This window comes from Terrapene carolina, unplaced genomic scaffold (genome assembly GCF_002925995.2).
Source record: "Terrapene carolina triunguis isolate 2854851 unplaced genomic scaffold, T_m_triunguis-2.0 Scaffold93, whole genome shotgun sequence".
Classification (NCBI taxonomy): domain Eukaryota; kingdom Metazoa; phylum Chordata; order Testudines; family Emydidae; genus Terrapene; species Terrapene triunguis.
In genome coordinates this window covers 6,332,223-6,348,155 of record NW_020664444.1, presented here as the reverse complement: position 1 = coordinate 6,348,155, position 15,933 = coordinate 6,332,223, and the positions used below count along the sequence as shown (strand labels likewise).

The following is a 15,933-nucleotide window of genomic DNA, read 5'->3' as shown; positions in this document are numbered from 1 at the left end:
CAGTGATTGAAACTCTATAGGTCTTCTGGGAAGTACTAATGCCTTTACAAATTACTAGGCTTAATTGCTAGTCGGGGAGAGGATGAATATGTTGATTTAAATTGATTTATAAAACAATTTTTACTTACCTTGTCCCAAAGGTGGTGAAATCCAGCCATTTCCATGAATGGATTCCAATGTTTAATATGACACATCTGACTGGGGCAGAGCAGCAAAGGGGATTCTTTCAGTTAATATTCTGCATACGTTTCCAATTTTGAGAGGTGTGTGTGATGAAAAGTGTGTTTTGTTTTACACTTCATTCTTTTAGGTTTCTTTCTGAATTGTACTTTAATAAAATCAGCACAGGGAATTCCCTTGCATCCATCAGTTTGACCAGACTTCCTTTTATTTTGTTGCTATTTTATTTTAGTATGAGCATAACAGTTTACTTCATTGTTCAACAGTTCTTTTAAACAAATACTGTTGTAACAGTTCAGTACTTCAGTGCTTAATTCTCCACTATACACATTTATAGTATCAACTTTTGGTGTACAAATATCGGTACTAAATACTGTTTCATTCTAAAAATTAATGAGAATACAATGCCAAAGGAATGGGTTCTTTGTATGGCTGCTTGGGCCCACTTGTGTTATGAAGTCTGGTTTGGTACTTCTTAACATAAGTAATGATCTGCTGAAGACTGCTTTGGCTGAAATCTCAGTGGTTGTGGTATAATGCTAAAAGAAAACTCTTTTTTTTTGTTTGTTAAACGAACACTTACAGTATCTGAAGTGCTATAACAGAATCAATGGGGAATTGAATAAGTGTCAGTTATAACAATAATCTTACATTTGTCGGGCCCTTCATCCTAAATTATTCCCACCTCTCAAGTTATAAATACTGGAATTGCCTTAACAGCCAATGACGTGTCACCCGCTTGTTGTGCGGAAGGCAGCAGCAATTTAGCAGCACATAGCAATATTACACAACAGTGTAGGATAGGCAATGAAAAATACTTTATCTATTTAAAGTTACAGAGAAAAGCACGTTAAGCATCATTATCCAAACTGGAATTTTATCAGGCACCAAACTAATACTTTTTTCTTGTGAAAAATACCATGGGATCTTAAATGATCCCAAGTACTCAGAACCTCTGTTTTACCTCTTATTAAAAAACAAACACACACAAACCATGGAACATCCAACCACTGAGTACCTCTTTTTATCATGCTGGAGCATTGTTTCAGTATTGACTCTGAAAGAAGAGCATCTTTATTGTGTCACTAGGATATTAGGTTTTCTTTTGAGGTCTCCCTTCAAAGTACTAATCTAATTGAACCATACTTGGCTAGGAGATTAAGATGAAGTATCATGGCTCTTAACTTTAATTGATTTATTGAATTGATCCTCACCACGGTATGTTAATCATGTCTTGGTTCTATTCTTCAGCAAATGATACATTAGTTGGTATATTTAAACATTTTTATTTGCCATACTAAACCAGGTACCAGACGTTCAAACTTTCTTTTGCTATAGTCATGCTGCAGGAGAAGGTATCCTGCTGAATTCTTATTCCTTTAATGTTTTAGGAATTGTATTGTGTGCTAGATAGCAGAACCATGTTCAGGTCATTCTTTCAAAACAAAATATTAGTGTCCTGTGTATCGTTATTTGTCTTGTACTTGTGCACTTGAGTGCTCCACATCTTTATTTGCAGAACCACTTGTGCAGCAAGGATTGATTGAGCTCCTCTAGTAAGGAAGTTTTTGAAGCTCCGGAGCTTCTGGCTATAGCACCCCCAACACTTTAATGCTAATCATCAAACATTTTGCTGGGTATTAAAAATATTTTTTAAACAATCCAAACAACAAATTCGTTGCATTTTATTGAGCAGACCTTTCAACTTAATAGACCAAAGCAACATCCACAGATGACCAGAGAACCAGAAACTATTTCAAAGCAGCGGTGTCTGTTACCAGGGGAGTGGGAGATTATATGGTGGGGCACAGAGTATTACATTGTGAGCAAAAAAAACAAACCCCCAGAAATTTAATGTCTTCTCTGTTAGTGTAGAATTAATTTAGGCTTGAAAATAAATAAATACAAGATAATGGAAAATCCTGGTTTCCATCTTTAGACCATTCAAAGGAAGATGAGTCATGTCTATCGTATTATCCTTTCTTCTCATATGGTCTGAGCGTGTAGCTCTAGCAAACTACATTGAAAGAGTAAACGTTTCACTTTGCAAGCCATTGAGAAATATCCTTGAAAGGACGTTTAGGAGGAAGTCACTGAACTATCTATTCCAATATGAAAATAATCTTTTTTCCCCCCCTGCCTAGTCTCTGCTTGAGATGAGTACAGGGGCAGCCAATTTAATTGGAAGGCATTTTCTCACCCTAGCATGTGAGGCTTACCTCTAGAAAATGTATGTAATTTACAGTTTATCTACACCTTCATTAAATATTACTAAATTATTAACTCATGTTAATAACATTTTGATTAAATAGTGCTATATTATAAAAGTTTGTACAGTGGTGGTTTTTAATTTTTTATACTGTAGTAGCACCTAGGGAACCCCAAAACTATACAACCTTTCCTTATATCTAGCCATAGGATATTTTACTTCTTCATACTAAAAGCTTCTTTCCTCTCCCCTCCCACCCCAATGCAAATATCATACTTTTATTTGCTACATCCCCCTATAATTTAATGCAAGGTCACATCAACATAGCCAATTAATCTATGGGTGGATTTTTATATAGTTCCAAACTTCTACTTAAGGCCACCATAGCTACTTAAGTGCAGGTAGACAGATAGCTACATCACTTCTTCATATATTTATTACTAGTATTTTGATTTATTGCTATTCAAAATATTTTGTACTTTTGAAGTTTGTGTGTGTGTTCTTATATCTAGCAGTGTTAGTGTAAAGAGACAGTTGGGATTCGTTCCTTGAGTAATTGTCTTGGAGGATTTGTAGATAATATTTTGCTTCATTCTTGCTAGACAACGTAGAGGAATTCTGGGTAATACCTCTGAATTTTTAATCAGATGCTTTTTGTGTACGTTCCTTTTACTTGAGATGAAGTTTATTGTGATGGGACTTATACACTTATAATTCTGGTTTTGTGAGAGATGAGTTTCATGAAAGTGATCTTAAAAGGGCTCTCTTGACAGTTTTATGTGGGAGTAGTCATGAAAACAGGGGCAGTGGGGTCCAGTGGACAGTGCTCCAGACCTGGTGTTGGAAACCGGGGTTCTGTTCTCAGTTCTGTCATTGACTTAATATATGACATTGGGTTGGTCACTTAACCTTCCTGCCTCAGTTTCTCCATATGTAAAACTGGGATGATGATGCTTAGCCATAGATGTAAAGCATTAGGTGATCTACAAATGGTAAACAGTAAGAGCTTAGTACTGTGATGTCAAATGTGTGTTGTTAAATAAATAAAATTGCTTGACTGGCAGGAGACTGACAGGCGGTGGAATAGCAATAGCAGCAATGGGACGGAAAAGGCCGAATAAGCATGGCATCTGTGAGGTGCTGCCTCAGGGTTACAATGGTGGGATTACATGGCACCAAAGGAGAGGTGTTCAAATGTTTGTATTTGTAATTGGAAATTTATAATTGGAAGATTATTTTCAACACAAAATGTTCTTGCAAATAGTCTTATTTTGCAGTCACTGTTAATGCTTCTCTACTTGCCATCTGTAACATTTCCATTTCTTGGAAAATTCCTGATATCCTGTTTAAACTCTTAACTATTTAATTGTAGCTCAAATTCTGAGTTTTAAAATAACACCAGACTTGAGCTCTAATTCCCAGCCACTGTGGAGATACTGACATTTAAATGATTTTACTTCACACTAAAATAATTCTGAATCTACCATTCTCAATTCTTTATCTGATATTGCTAATATATGTTCCTATTAACATCAAGTTAACAGCATGTGAACTTGATCACTTCTTCCAAAAAAGCTTTATTCCTTATTTGAGGATGTTTAAATTTTGTGATGTCGCTTTTGCCATTAGATGGGTGTCTGCCCAATATAAGACAATCTCATGCACTCTTTAATCAGTGCTTAGAAATTATACCAGAGGGATAGACACCTTGGAAGTACTTATGAGCCAGATTGATGGGATTTTGAAATCATTGGCAGGATTCTCATTGATTTTGGAAGTTTAAATCAGACCCTAAAATAGACACTCTAGACTCTTTTTATACTCATGAAATCTCATAGCAATGCCTAGGATTCCCAGAGATTTAATTTTTTTCCTCTCTAGTTTGCTGACCCCACACTAGTGCTTGGGGGAAAGTCACTAAGGGTTTGTCTAAACTAAGAAAGTGCACCATGTTGGGAGAACATGTTAACTAACATGTTAAACCCGACTTGGCGATGTTATCTAGTGCAGACAAGAAGTGTTTCAAAATGTTAGCTGGTCAGGGGTAATCTGAAGAGCCCCCCTTCCCTCCCCCCCCCCCTCGCCCCCAGTTTCCAATGAGGGTAAGATGCACTGGGGAAGGTCACTTTTTACACTGTGGCTATAGCATGTACAAAAACCCCCAGTGGATACAAACCCCGTGCCTCTTTCCCCCCATCTTTAAATGGAGATAGCACCAAGTTTTGTAAAGGGCTTGTAGATGGTCTGATGAAAACTGCTCCAAGGTCTAGTCTAGATTAAAAAGTTAGGTCGACCCAGCTTTGTCAGTCAAGAGTGAGAAAAATCCCCACCCCTGTGTGACATAGTTCAGCTGATCTAACCCCTGGTGTAGACAGTGCTACATCAGAACAGTAGAACCTCGGCGTTATGAACACCTCGGGAATGGAGGTTGTTCATAACTCTGACATGTTCATAACTCGGAACAAAACATTTTGAATTCTTTCAAAAGTTTACAACTGAACGTTGACTTAATACATCTTTGAAACTTTACTAAGCAGAAGAAAGAGTGCTGCTTTTAACCATTTTAATTTAAATGAAACAAGCACAGAAACCATTTCCTTACCTTGTCAAATCTTTTTCTAAACTTTCCCTTAATTTTTTTAGTAGTTTACATTTAACACAGTACTGTATTTTCTTTTTTTCTTTTTTTGTCTCTGCTGCTGCCTGATTGTGTACTTCTGGTTCCAAATGAAGTGTATGGTTGACCGGTCAGTTCATAACTCTCGTGTTCCTAACTCTCAGGTTCTACTGTAGAAGAATTTTTCCATCAACCTAGCTACTGCCTCTCAGGGAGGTGGATTACCTGTGCTGACAAGAGAACCCCTCCCATCAGTGTGTAGGTAGTGTCTACACAGAAGCACCACAGTGGCGCAGCTGCATCTGTGCTGCTATAGTGTTTCAAGTGTAGACAAGTCCTAAGCCACAAAGTATTTTCTCTCATTGGACCAATACTATGATTTGAAAATGGGAAAACTCTGATGCTTGATGTATCATTACCTTTTTAAGCCAGCCAAATTACTTTTATCATGATTTCCATTTTTTAATATGTACTTATTTCTTACACAGACTTGTAGGGTGGTATTTTAGTGAGTCGTTTGAGTGGGCTATTCTATTCAATATTGAGCTGATATTTTGTATGTTAAATACTATTTTCCAAAGGAAACGAATAGCATGGTGAGAATTTGAGTTATCTCCATAATATGAAAGATGATACTTCACCTTTCTGAGAATGTTTGTCTGTTTTATAAAGGTTTTATTTCCCAACTCCCTGCAAGTATATTCAGCTGATCCGTAACAATCCGCTGTTTCAAATAAAATCCTTTCCCCAAAGCTTTACTTTAGATATCTTCAGGGCTGTTGTACTATTATGTTGTAAAGCTGGAGTAATCGTAGGGGATGTATTATAGTAGCAATATCCATGTGTTGGTATTTGCAACAGCAGTTAGTATGAACGTTTTTGCTGCTTTAATTCCTAGTAAAGTCACCTGCAAATTAAGCCCAGTAATGTAGTGTAAAACTTTTTAAAAAAAGGCAATAATGTTGACAGATCCTGCCTTGATACCAAAGATGATTTGCTGCCTTCTAGTTTTAAATCATCTGATAATTTTCAGGTTTTGGGCAGTTGCTTAAAAAATGGTAAACTTTAAAATCTTAAAAATATGCTGAAGTGAGTTATGTGAAATCTTATATCAAAATTTTACTTTATTTCAAGTTAATTTAATACTCTTGATTTAGTGCTGGATTGATAGCACTGGAAACCGAAGCTGCATCTTGATGCACACTTACCTGTGACACCTCACCCACCAATGTGCCTCGTTCCTGACCCAGTGGGCCACCTCTAGGGGGGAGAAGGAAAGTTTAGTCCAGGAAATTGAAGCGATTGGAAGCTGTGTGTGAAAATCAGTTCAGTTTTTTATGGTGACTATGGATCTGGGTGCCCAATTTAGGTATGTCATTTTAAAATTTCTGTGAGAAATGTACTGATCAGTTCAGTACATAGCTTTCTTGCTGATAAATGGAATAGCGTTCCTAATACAAAACACAATTATGAGTGTCAGTGGTGATGGTGTTTGACACGGAAACCTATTCTCTAAGAATTTGACTGAAACCACCAACCATTCCAATGTAGCAATGTTTTTAATATTCACCTTAAACAGGAGCCTAAATTAGACATCAGACTGCAGGAATCCTGCATTATTCTGGGATTGCACTGGTGTCAACCAGTTCTCAGCAGAATAAGAGTGAAACAATGTTGGTCTGTTTCAGTGTGGCACTCCAGCTGCTGCTGAAGGACTCAAGAAGTTGCACAGGTGTGTAGGGAGTCAGGCCTGTCTTTTGTCTCAAACTAGCCCCCTTTTCCTTCCCTCCCACTCCCAGCAGCAACTGAGAATCACATTATGCCTTTCCATCATCACAGCTTCCCAGGATTGTCCTTGTCAATCTGCTGTGGCTACTCAGGAAGCACAGCAGGCTGCAGCAGGAGGTACGAGGCATGATCAGGTATGTGTGAAACGTTTTAAGAGGCCTCAGAAAATTCATAGAAGTGGAGGGAAGAAACAGAGAAGAGAAGCCAATTGCTTGATTTTTATGGAGAATATTATATCTGTATTATAGTTAGTTGGACTGGTAGCCAAAAGGAACTCTGAAACAAAGCTGCTCTTTCTTTCCTTTCCCATCTTGCCCCATGAATGAAATAAACTTTGTCTTGCTTTTAAAGGACACTACTGTGTTAGGCCCAAGACGAGGTGTACCCTGCTTCATTTTGATTCTATCCAGATATGCTTCCTGTACTTTCCCCTTGCCTATCTGTACTAGGCAGTGTGTCACAATGGACAAAAATCCTGCTCTCTGAAGCACTTGCAGAGCAGGCTTCTTACATGTTTTAACACCCTGGCACGGCCCATGTGAACAGAGCAGACTAGATGGACAACATGATGTGCGCATGGTGCCCCGGTTTCAAAGAACCCTCTCGCCTTGAGGCAGTAAATGGGTCTCCTAAATGAGAATTTAGAATTCTGTTTTACAGTCCAATTTTTAATGAAGAGAGTGTGACAGGAAAGATGTCCTAAAAAGAGCATTTCTAAAGTTTGCAAAATTTGGAGCTGTCTTAAGATTGTTTTAAGAGTTTTCCTAAGTAATCTTAGATGTGTGTTTAAGTCTGAAATCTGTTTAGTTTTAACATTGCCTGTTAGTCATATGAAATGTTTTGATTTTCAGTTTTTGCTCTTCTAATTCAGCCTTTTCTCTCTGACTCAATATAGAGAGAATGTCAATAGAATTAATTAATTGGACTTCTCACCAAAGGAAATTCAGAATACTCCTGTTTGTAAGGTTTTTTCCTGTGTCCTATGCTAAAGCATCACCAGGCCAAATTCATCCCTGGTGTTCTAGCAAAGTCAGAGCATATAAAGTAGTGAGGAAAACGGACCAGCATGTGAACAACTCTAATTAGTCCAAGGGGGTATGAAGAGCTCATTTATTTTCTTGGGCTGTGTATCTCCATTGACATGTCATAGAATCGCAGGACTGGAAGGGACCTCGAGAGGTCATCTAGTCCACTCCTCTGCACTCATGGCAGGACTAAGTATTATCTAGACCAGGGGTTCTCAAACTGGGGGTTGGGACCCCTCTGGAGGTTGCAAGGTTATTACATGGGGGGGGGGTTGCGAGCTGTCAGCCTCCACCCCAAACCCTGCTTTGCCTCGAGCATTTATAATGGTGTTAAATATATAAAAAGTGTTTTTAATTTATAAGGGGTCACCAGTAAAAAGAAAAGTTTGAAAGCCACTGATCTAGACCATCCCTGACAGGTGTTTGTCTAACCTGCTCTTAAAAATCTGCAATGATGGAGATCCCACAACCTTCCTGGGCAATTTATTCCAGTGCTTAACAACCCTGACAGGAATTTTTTCCTAATGTCCAACCTAAACCACCCTTGCTACAATTTAAGCCAATTGCTTCTTGTCCTATCCTCAGAGATTAAGGAGAACAATTTTTCTCCCTCCTCCTTGTAGCAACCTTTTATGTTCTTGAAAACTATTATCATGTCCCCTCTCAGGCTTTTCTTCTTCAGCCCAACCAAACCCAAATTTTTCAATCTTCCCTCATAGGTCATGTTTCTAGACCTTTAGTCATTTTTGTTGCTCTTCTCTGGACTTTCTCCAACTTGTCCACATCTTTCCTGAAATGTGGTGCCCAGAACTGGACACAATACTCCAACTGAGGCTGTATCAGCACAGAGTAGAGCAGAAGAATTACTTCTCATGTCTTGCTTACAACACTCCTGCTAATACATCCCAGAATGTTAGCTTTTTTTGCAACAGTGTTACACTGTTGACTCATATTTAGCTTGTGATCCACTATGACCCCCAGATCCCTTTCCTCAGTACTCCTTCCTAGGCAGTCATTTCCCATTTTGTATGTGTGCAACTGATTGTTCCTTCCAAAGTGGAGTACTTTGTATTTGTCCTTATTGAATTTCATCTTATTTACTTCAGACCATTTCTCCAGTTTGTCCAAATCATTTTGAATTTTAATCCTATCATCCAAAGCACTTGCAACCTCTCCTACCTCGGTATCATCTGCAAACTTTATAAGTGTACTCTGTATGCCACTATCTAAATCATTGATGAAGATCTTGAACAGAACCGGACCCAGAACTGATCCCTGTGGGACCCCACTCATTATGTAGTGTGTAGTCTTAAAAAGTGATGCCTAACAGACAACTTGATTTAATTATCCCTTATATATTACTTCGTGTACCACAAGAACGAAAAACAAAGATGAATATTGTTACTGTAATCAAACTTTTCAATAACAATAAATGCTTTAAACCCCCCTCTCAAGATATGGCTAAGGGGGGATTAAAGAACTGATACAAAAATCACTACTTAATTGAAACAAGTTATAGGGATCTGTTCAATATTAGATGATTTTCAAAATGCACTTTACCAGTTTCTCAGAATGGACCGGATAACAACTATTAATTTTTTTGCAAAGCAGAGAAGTGACGCTTTAAATCTATGTATCCGTGTAGGTGTATTTTTACAAAAAAAGATAGGATGTTAGTATTTCATGAGCCACAGTAACTGAAAAAAGGCTGACGGGTGTGTACTGGTCTCAGGTTTGAGCTATTTGGTGGATGACTCTTTTTTTAGTGATCAAAAACTAAATTGAATACTGAATGAGAGAAGTTTCAAGGTTAACCCATAAAATCAGTTATTCTCCTATCAATCACTAACTGGAATGAGAACGTCCAAAGTTGATTATGAAGACACTGTGCAGTAAATCTGACTTCTTCACACATTACTTTATTATGTGCCATAATTCCCCTCCTGGCATTGAAATACCCTTTTATACCAATAGACTCATGGAATATAAATTAACTCGTAGAACGTACTATTTGTATGCTACATTTCACAGTTGGAGAGATTAGATATTGGTTCTTTGGAAGTATCACTTCCTCTTTATTCTGTTTACCTGATTGTTGTCTGATTAGACTAGCATACAGTATCTGTGTATGGTTACTACTGGGTTGGTGTCCGTTTGTAGGATGATGCACAGGTGGTATTATACAATTTTTAGTCTTGCATTAGTCCCCCTCTCCTTTCTTTACATGATAGGCGTTGCTATGATGTGTAGATCATAGAAACTATCACAGAAGATACCATTGACTTTACAATCAAGCTAGACCGTGAAGTGAGTGCCTGGGGCAGTGGGGTAGAGACCAGTCTCTTTTCCCCATAGCATATAAAATGGCTTGGTATAGAGATGCTTTTACAAATTGTAGTCTAAGTATTTGGGTGAAAATGCTAGACCTATTTTTATGCTGTGGCTGATTTTCTACTAGTGTCAGCAGTGTTATTGTTTACATCAATGTAGGTCTGTCTGTTTACTCTAATATATTAACTGAAACCTTTGGGGTTCTCCAGCTGGCTTTTAGGTATAGCCAAAATATAATAAATGATCAGTAAATACGTATGAAAGACGTCATAGCTGGTAATGAAGACAGATGATAGAACAGAATCCTGCTTTAGTGATTAACTGAAGTTGGAAATTATTTCTTTATACTGTAGATAGACTTGGTGAGAGAGCAGGACAATGGCATTTATCACTGTAACCGCAAATATCCCACACAGTTGTTTCCATGTGGCCTAGAGATGCCTGAATCTGAAAATGCTCAAAGCAGTAACAAAGCAGAGCTTAACAGGTCAGAATTGATCTATTCAGTTCCATCTGACATAAACATCTGAGTTAATGGTCATGTGCTTTTGGTATAAGAGATTCTTTGTGTGGCAGAGATACTGTTACTAAGGCAATAACCTTTATATTGGATCCTTGCAACTAAAACATATTATGCAGTAACCAGCTGATATACAGGGACAGTTCTGATAATGCAGGAATTTAAAAGTGGAGTTGCTGGACAGAAAAGTCAATACTAAATAACACCGGTGCACTTTATTTTAATTCTTTGATGAAAAATGTGCGGGTGGCCATTATAAGCACCTCACATGGGTTAATTAAAGATGTTAAATTTTCATCAGTGTTTAATAGGAAGCACAGCTGAGAATTTCAATTAGACAAAATAACGTTGGGAACTCCAAAATGCAATTTTAATTTAAAAATAATAAAAGCAAATATGCTGAATTACTGAAACTTCTAAAAGATGTTTAGGCCATTTTATTTGGCTTAATCTTGTTAAGAGTTGTGTTCAGTTCCTGGCACTGCTGAATACTGGTCACTATTGGGAACAGTGAGGTATAAGGCAAGATTGTCATTCTTTAGCACATTTTTTTGGAGATGGGAGGAGGGGGAGAGTTGAGTGAATTTCTTCCACTTGTTCTTGAAGCTTTTAGTGTGGAAATAGTTGGGATATTGCAACTTGTATGCCCCTACAAGCTGGAATTACTACGAACACAAGCTCTAAGAATCCCTTTCCTAGGGGAAATGGGGAGAATAATAAAGGAGTTTAACGTAATGAGCCCCATCCACATAATTTTGAAGCCATGCTAGCAACAGCTCCTGCCCCTCCCCCCCCGATATTCTATAGCACAGATTAAGAATACTTGTAGAGGGGAAAAATCATTGTGCACAATATTCAGGGAAGCCCAGCTAGATTCTTGCTGACAGCAGTCATTGCTAGAATACTTTCATCTGCAATGTAGAAATGGTTTAATAGTCTATGTAGTATGGAGAATTTTTTTTTTATTTTCCTTGTCACTTTCCTGTACTAATAATCTGCCTACATTCATTCCTTCGGATCCCAGAGCCGTGTTGATGCCCCTGTCACTGCTGCTGTTTAACACCTATATTCCACCTTTGGAGGCAGTTGTGAGAAGACAAGACATGAGCTATGTAGGGCTATGAAATCAGCAGCACTCAGCATTTTTTGTCCTTTACCTGCAGCCTAGACAGAACTGTCTTCTGTCTGTCATGATACATGAAGGAAATAGAAGCCTGGATGAGGAACAGCTGGTTTAAAATGATCACAGGATAGGCTGGACTGATGCTAGTTAGAGAAGCATTTTGAGGACTATCCATGGGCATATGATGCTGTCCAAGTTCAAGATAGCGTGCCGCCAAACCTTGCTGGGTTCTGTGCTGATGTTGGTCATCAAGAGTGGCTTTCCATCTTTGGGTAGCAAGAACACTCCATTTCCCCCGTGCCTGCTGGGACAGTATCCAGCTACTCCGGGCTGACTATTGTAATTCACTCTACCTGTGATTGTATTAAAGGTTTACAAGGAAGCTGCAGCTTCCTTGTATTACATGAAAAAAAAATTCTCAAGACGACACACTACACTAATGCTACTCACAGGTTTCCCTGCTTGTCACCAAAGCCACTGGTAGGATACTGTTACCGGGCTGCAAAGCCCTTAACAGGATAGGCCCATGCTATCTCAGACTGCTTCTTTTGTCAGGATCTTCCGTGGCAGCTGCAATTGTTTGGCATGCTATATTTAACAGAGCCCGAATATAAACTTGAGAGAGGCAGAGGTTGCAGTGCATGACTTGCTTCTTTACCAAAGCATCCCCAGAGAACCAAAAGAAAGCGCAGGCAGCACATCAAAAGGCAGAAGCTGAGAGCTAAAGAAAAAAGCAAGAATGACGTTGTGATTAAGAATGAAGCTGGTTATTTACTTAGTATCTTTTTTGCTTCCCCTTTGCCATTCATTCACTTGGCAACATTTTGGAGCCTTTTATATTTTCAGAGCACTTCAGCTCTTTTGGCTTTCTAGAGCATTGGTTTTCAACCTGTGGCCCATGGGCCCCTGGGGATCTGCAAACTATGCCTAAGATTTCCAAAGAGGTCTGCACTTCCATTCGAAACCTTTTTAGGCACCCGCGACTGAAAAAGGGTTGAAAACCAGTGATCTTGAGGAATTACGTTCTTATCTCCCAAAGTAGGGATGTAAGTATGCAACTCCCCTGAAATTCAGCTGAGTACATGTATAGCTGAGGGTTGAAATATGTAAATGAAGAGTGGAGATCTCGATTAGTGATTGGCATGCTAAGATCTGTAGAAAACTGGAGGTTCTGCCCATGTGTAAGATTCTTTTGGCCTTGTTTTTTGGGAGTAAAGGGTACTTTTGAAGCAGACAAAACTTGGATATATGGAGAAGAGGTCTGAGAAAGTAGTAAGATTGGCAGAGGTTGCAATGGTTAAATAATGTAGATATGGTTAGAATTCAAAGTAGTGGGCCTGGCTGACTGGTTTGGTAGTCGAAGGATCAGTACAGTGTCAGAGTATATAGTTCAGGTATTCAATTCATCACTCCTTTAGATTTGGAATGCAGTGGAAATGGCGTGCTGAGTCGAAGAGTAGGGAGGAAAGGGAACTGCCTCATGTTGCTCTGGCGCTAACTTTCCCTTGCAGCATAGATTTCCTCTAAGGTGACTTTCCAGCCAGAAAGAAGGGTTGGTGAAAAGTCAAAATTTATACCAATTCAGGAAATGTTATTGGCTAGAATCAGGTGGAGGGGGTAATGCACTTATAAAAGGTGATTAAAAACTGGGTTTAAAATGACCATTTAGCAATTTGACTTTTAAACACCAAGCTGTGCTATTTAGAAGAAACATTCATTTTTCCTAGTACCTGTAATTTTTACCTTTTTTTTTTTTATTAAATAAAATGTTAGTGGATTATGCAAGATCACAATTCATATTTCAAATGTTAATCAGCAACTGTCATGCCTTGGTAAAACAATGTTTCAGTGTACACAGAATAATTCGTGACAGAGCACTAAAGCTAGTTAATAGTTGTTCGGTGAACATAGTGGAGTTCCAAACCTGATCGGAGTGTCTGGTTGCTATTGTAATACAAATGTTACAATTGTAAAAAGGCAGCTTTGACACACACAGAAACATTTTTTTTAGCATGTAGTCTTTCATCTTTGATTGCTTTTCATTGCCGTATAATGACATGACAGCATAGGTTTGCAACTAATTCTCAGCAGATAAATTCTTGACCTTTAGACGAAGACTTCTGTAGTAGTTATAATACAAATATCTATACCTGCTATCATTTTCTTTAAACAAGGCTTCTTATGAAATATTGCATCCTACTTTTAAGATATTCCTTAATACTAAACTTTTAATCTCTTTTTTTAAAATTACCAATCTGTTCGAATGAAATGTTTTTGCAGAGAATATTACTATTTTATAAACTATATGTGTGAATAGTTTACTTACGTGTCTAGACTGAGATTGGGCATTAGCTTATAAAAATGTGGGTGGTATCCCTTTTTACCTACATACTGGCTAGCTCTCAAAGTCTCTTACTGTACTGTAATATTGGTACATGTTACAGGTACTAAAAACATCTCTTGAATGATTAACCACACAGTTTATGAAACCAGTGACCCCATCTCTAAAGCTCTGATTTGCTATGGCATTATTATATCTAGCAGCCATTTTAGTCAGATACTCAGTATTTCTTGCTAATCCTTGTTAATAAATTAATCCCTTGTTTTTCAAGCATAGTTTTCCTCTAAGCTATCAAATTCTTCCAGAAGTCTCTCTTTATAACTTCTGTTGTCTTATTTGTTGACCTCATGGAAGTGGGGCTGATCTTTCAGGAAGCTGAGCATGTTCTACTCTCATTTGACGTCAATGGGCGTGGCGAGTCCTTGGCACCTCTCAGGATAAGGCCCAGTATTTGTAATTCTTGGCTTGCAAGAGCAGCTGTATAGAAGTGAAACACAGTGTGAAGAGTGAATTTAATCAGGCATGTTAAGAGGTTCAGAAAGCTTCATAGATACTCTTATATTCAGTATGTTTCTGTTCCTTCAACAGCTACATCCCCTCGAGTTTCTTCAGAGCTAGAGCAAGCACGACCTCAGACAAGTGGAGAGGAAGAGCTCCAACTGCAGCTTGCATTAGCAATGAGCAGAGAAGTTGCAGAGCAGGTGAGTTTCCTGTGTATTACAATCATTCTCTGTCTATGCTCTAACTGCAACGGGGAACACCATCTTCCATGAATGCAATTTGGTTTCACTCCAGTTGGGGAGCTGTGTGAAGCAATAGCCATTTTGGACAAGGGCAGCTGTGGCTTCAGACCCATTGAGAATAAGACATGGCTCATTTCAAAATGGCTGCCATCTTCTGTGGAAGAACATTATTCATCAGTCCCTCCTGAACTTTCAGTTATGAAAAATTATTGCAAAAAAAGATGAATTCCTAAAAAAAAAGCGTACAAAATTTCAGTGAGTTGTAACTATAAACTACTAAGATTGAACAGCGTTTTATTCTGTTAAGATCATTTGGGACAAAAAAAAATGAAAAAATGGTCTGACCTGGAATGCTCATTTTCCTAAATCACTCGTTTTTAATTAATTTTAACTCAAGCTAGTCTACTGTATTTTTTGTAACTTCACAGAAAATTCATTCTGTATTCACAGTAAATGCTGTAATATTGGGGAGATTATATTATATTCTTAATACATAACAAAGGGGTTGCATCTCAGCTATACATTCAAAACTCACCCTTAATCATGGAATTATGCCAGGCACTTCCACAATGATTTTCAGTCTTTTTACAACAAGCATCAGTTTATAACTGTACATTAAATACGAAAGTCCTTTTGTCTGCAAAGGGATACCATAAGGAAGAGGATTTTTTCTCATTTAGCAGTAAAGCTGGAAATAATGAACTTAAACTAAAAGTAGAAAAGATATAATTATTGGGGAATAAGATGAAATTCAGAAAGTGGTGATGGAATTGAAATCATTTGAAATAGTCAGTTTGACATAAACATATTAGAGATGGCCTAGAGATTTTAGAATCCCACAAAAAAGTGCAGAGTTCACTAGAAGAACTACTCTGGTTCCTTGTAGACCTAACAATTCTATCAAATGTTGAGAGAGACTGACAAAAGCCAGGAAATCTGAAGTTAAAGCGGATGTCTCAATCTTCAATGTTTTAAAGGGGAAATGGTTTATAATAATTTGAAGATGGAATATCTGCTTTCTTTACATTCCCTCGTCTTTGTTAGTTCATTATTTAA

At 38.0% G+C, this 15,933-nt stretch overlaps 1 protein-coding gene across 3 annotated transcripts in view; it reads left to right on the top strand.

The window, feature by feature from the left end:
• EPN2 (epsin 2) overlaps positions 1–15,933 on the top strand; it is a 63,102-nt gene that overhangs the window by 27,495 nt on the left and 19,674 nt on the right. For all 3 annotated transcript variants that reach the window (XR_003369739.2, XM_026650695.2, XM_026650694.2), the window contains exon 3: positions 14,723–14,835. Coding sequence is in view for 2 of the 3 variants with exons in the window: in XM_026650695.2 (XP_026506480.1) it covers positions 14,723–14,835 (113 nt within the window). In the remaining variant the exon portion in view is untranslated. The remainder of the gene's footprint in view (positions 1–14,722; positions 14,836–15,933) is intronic.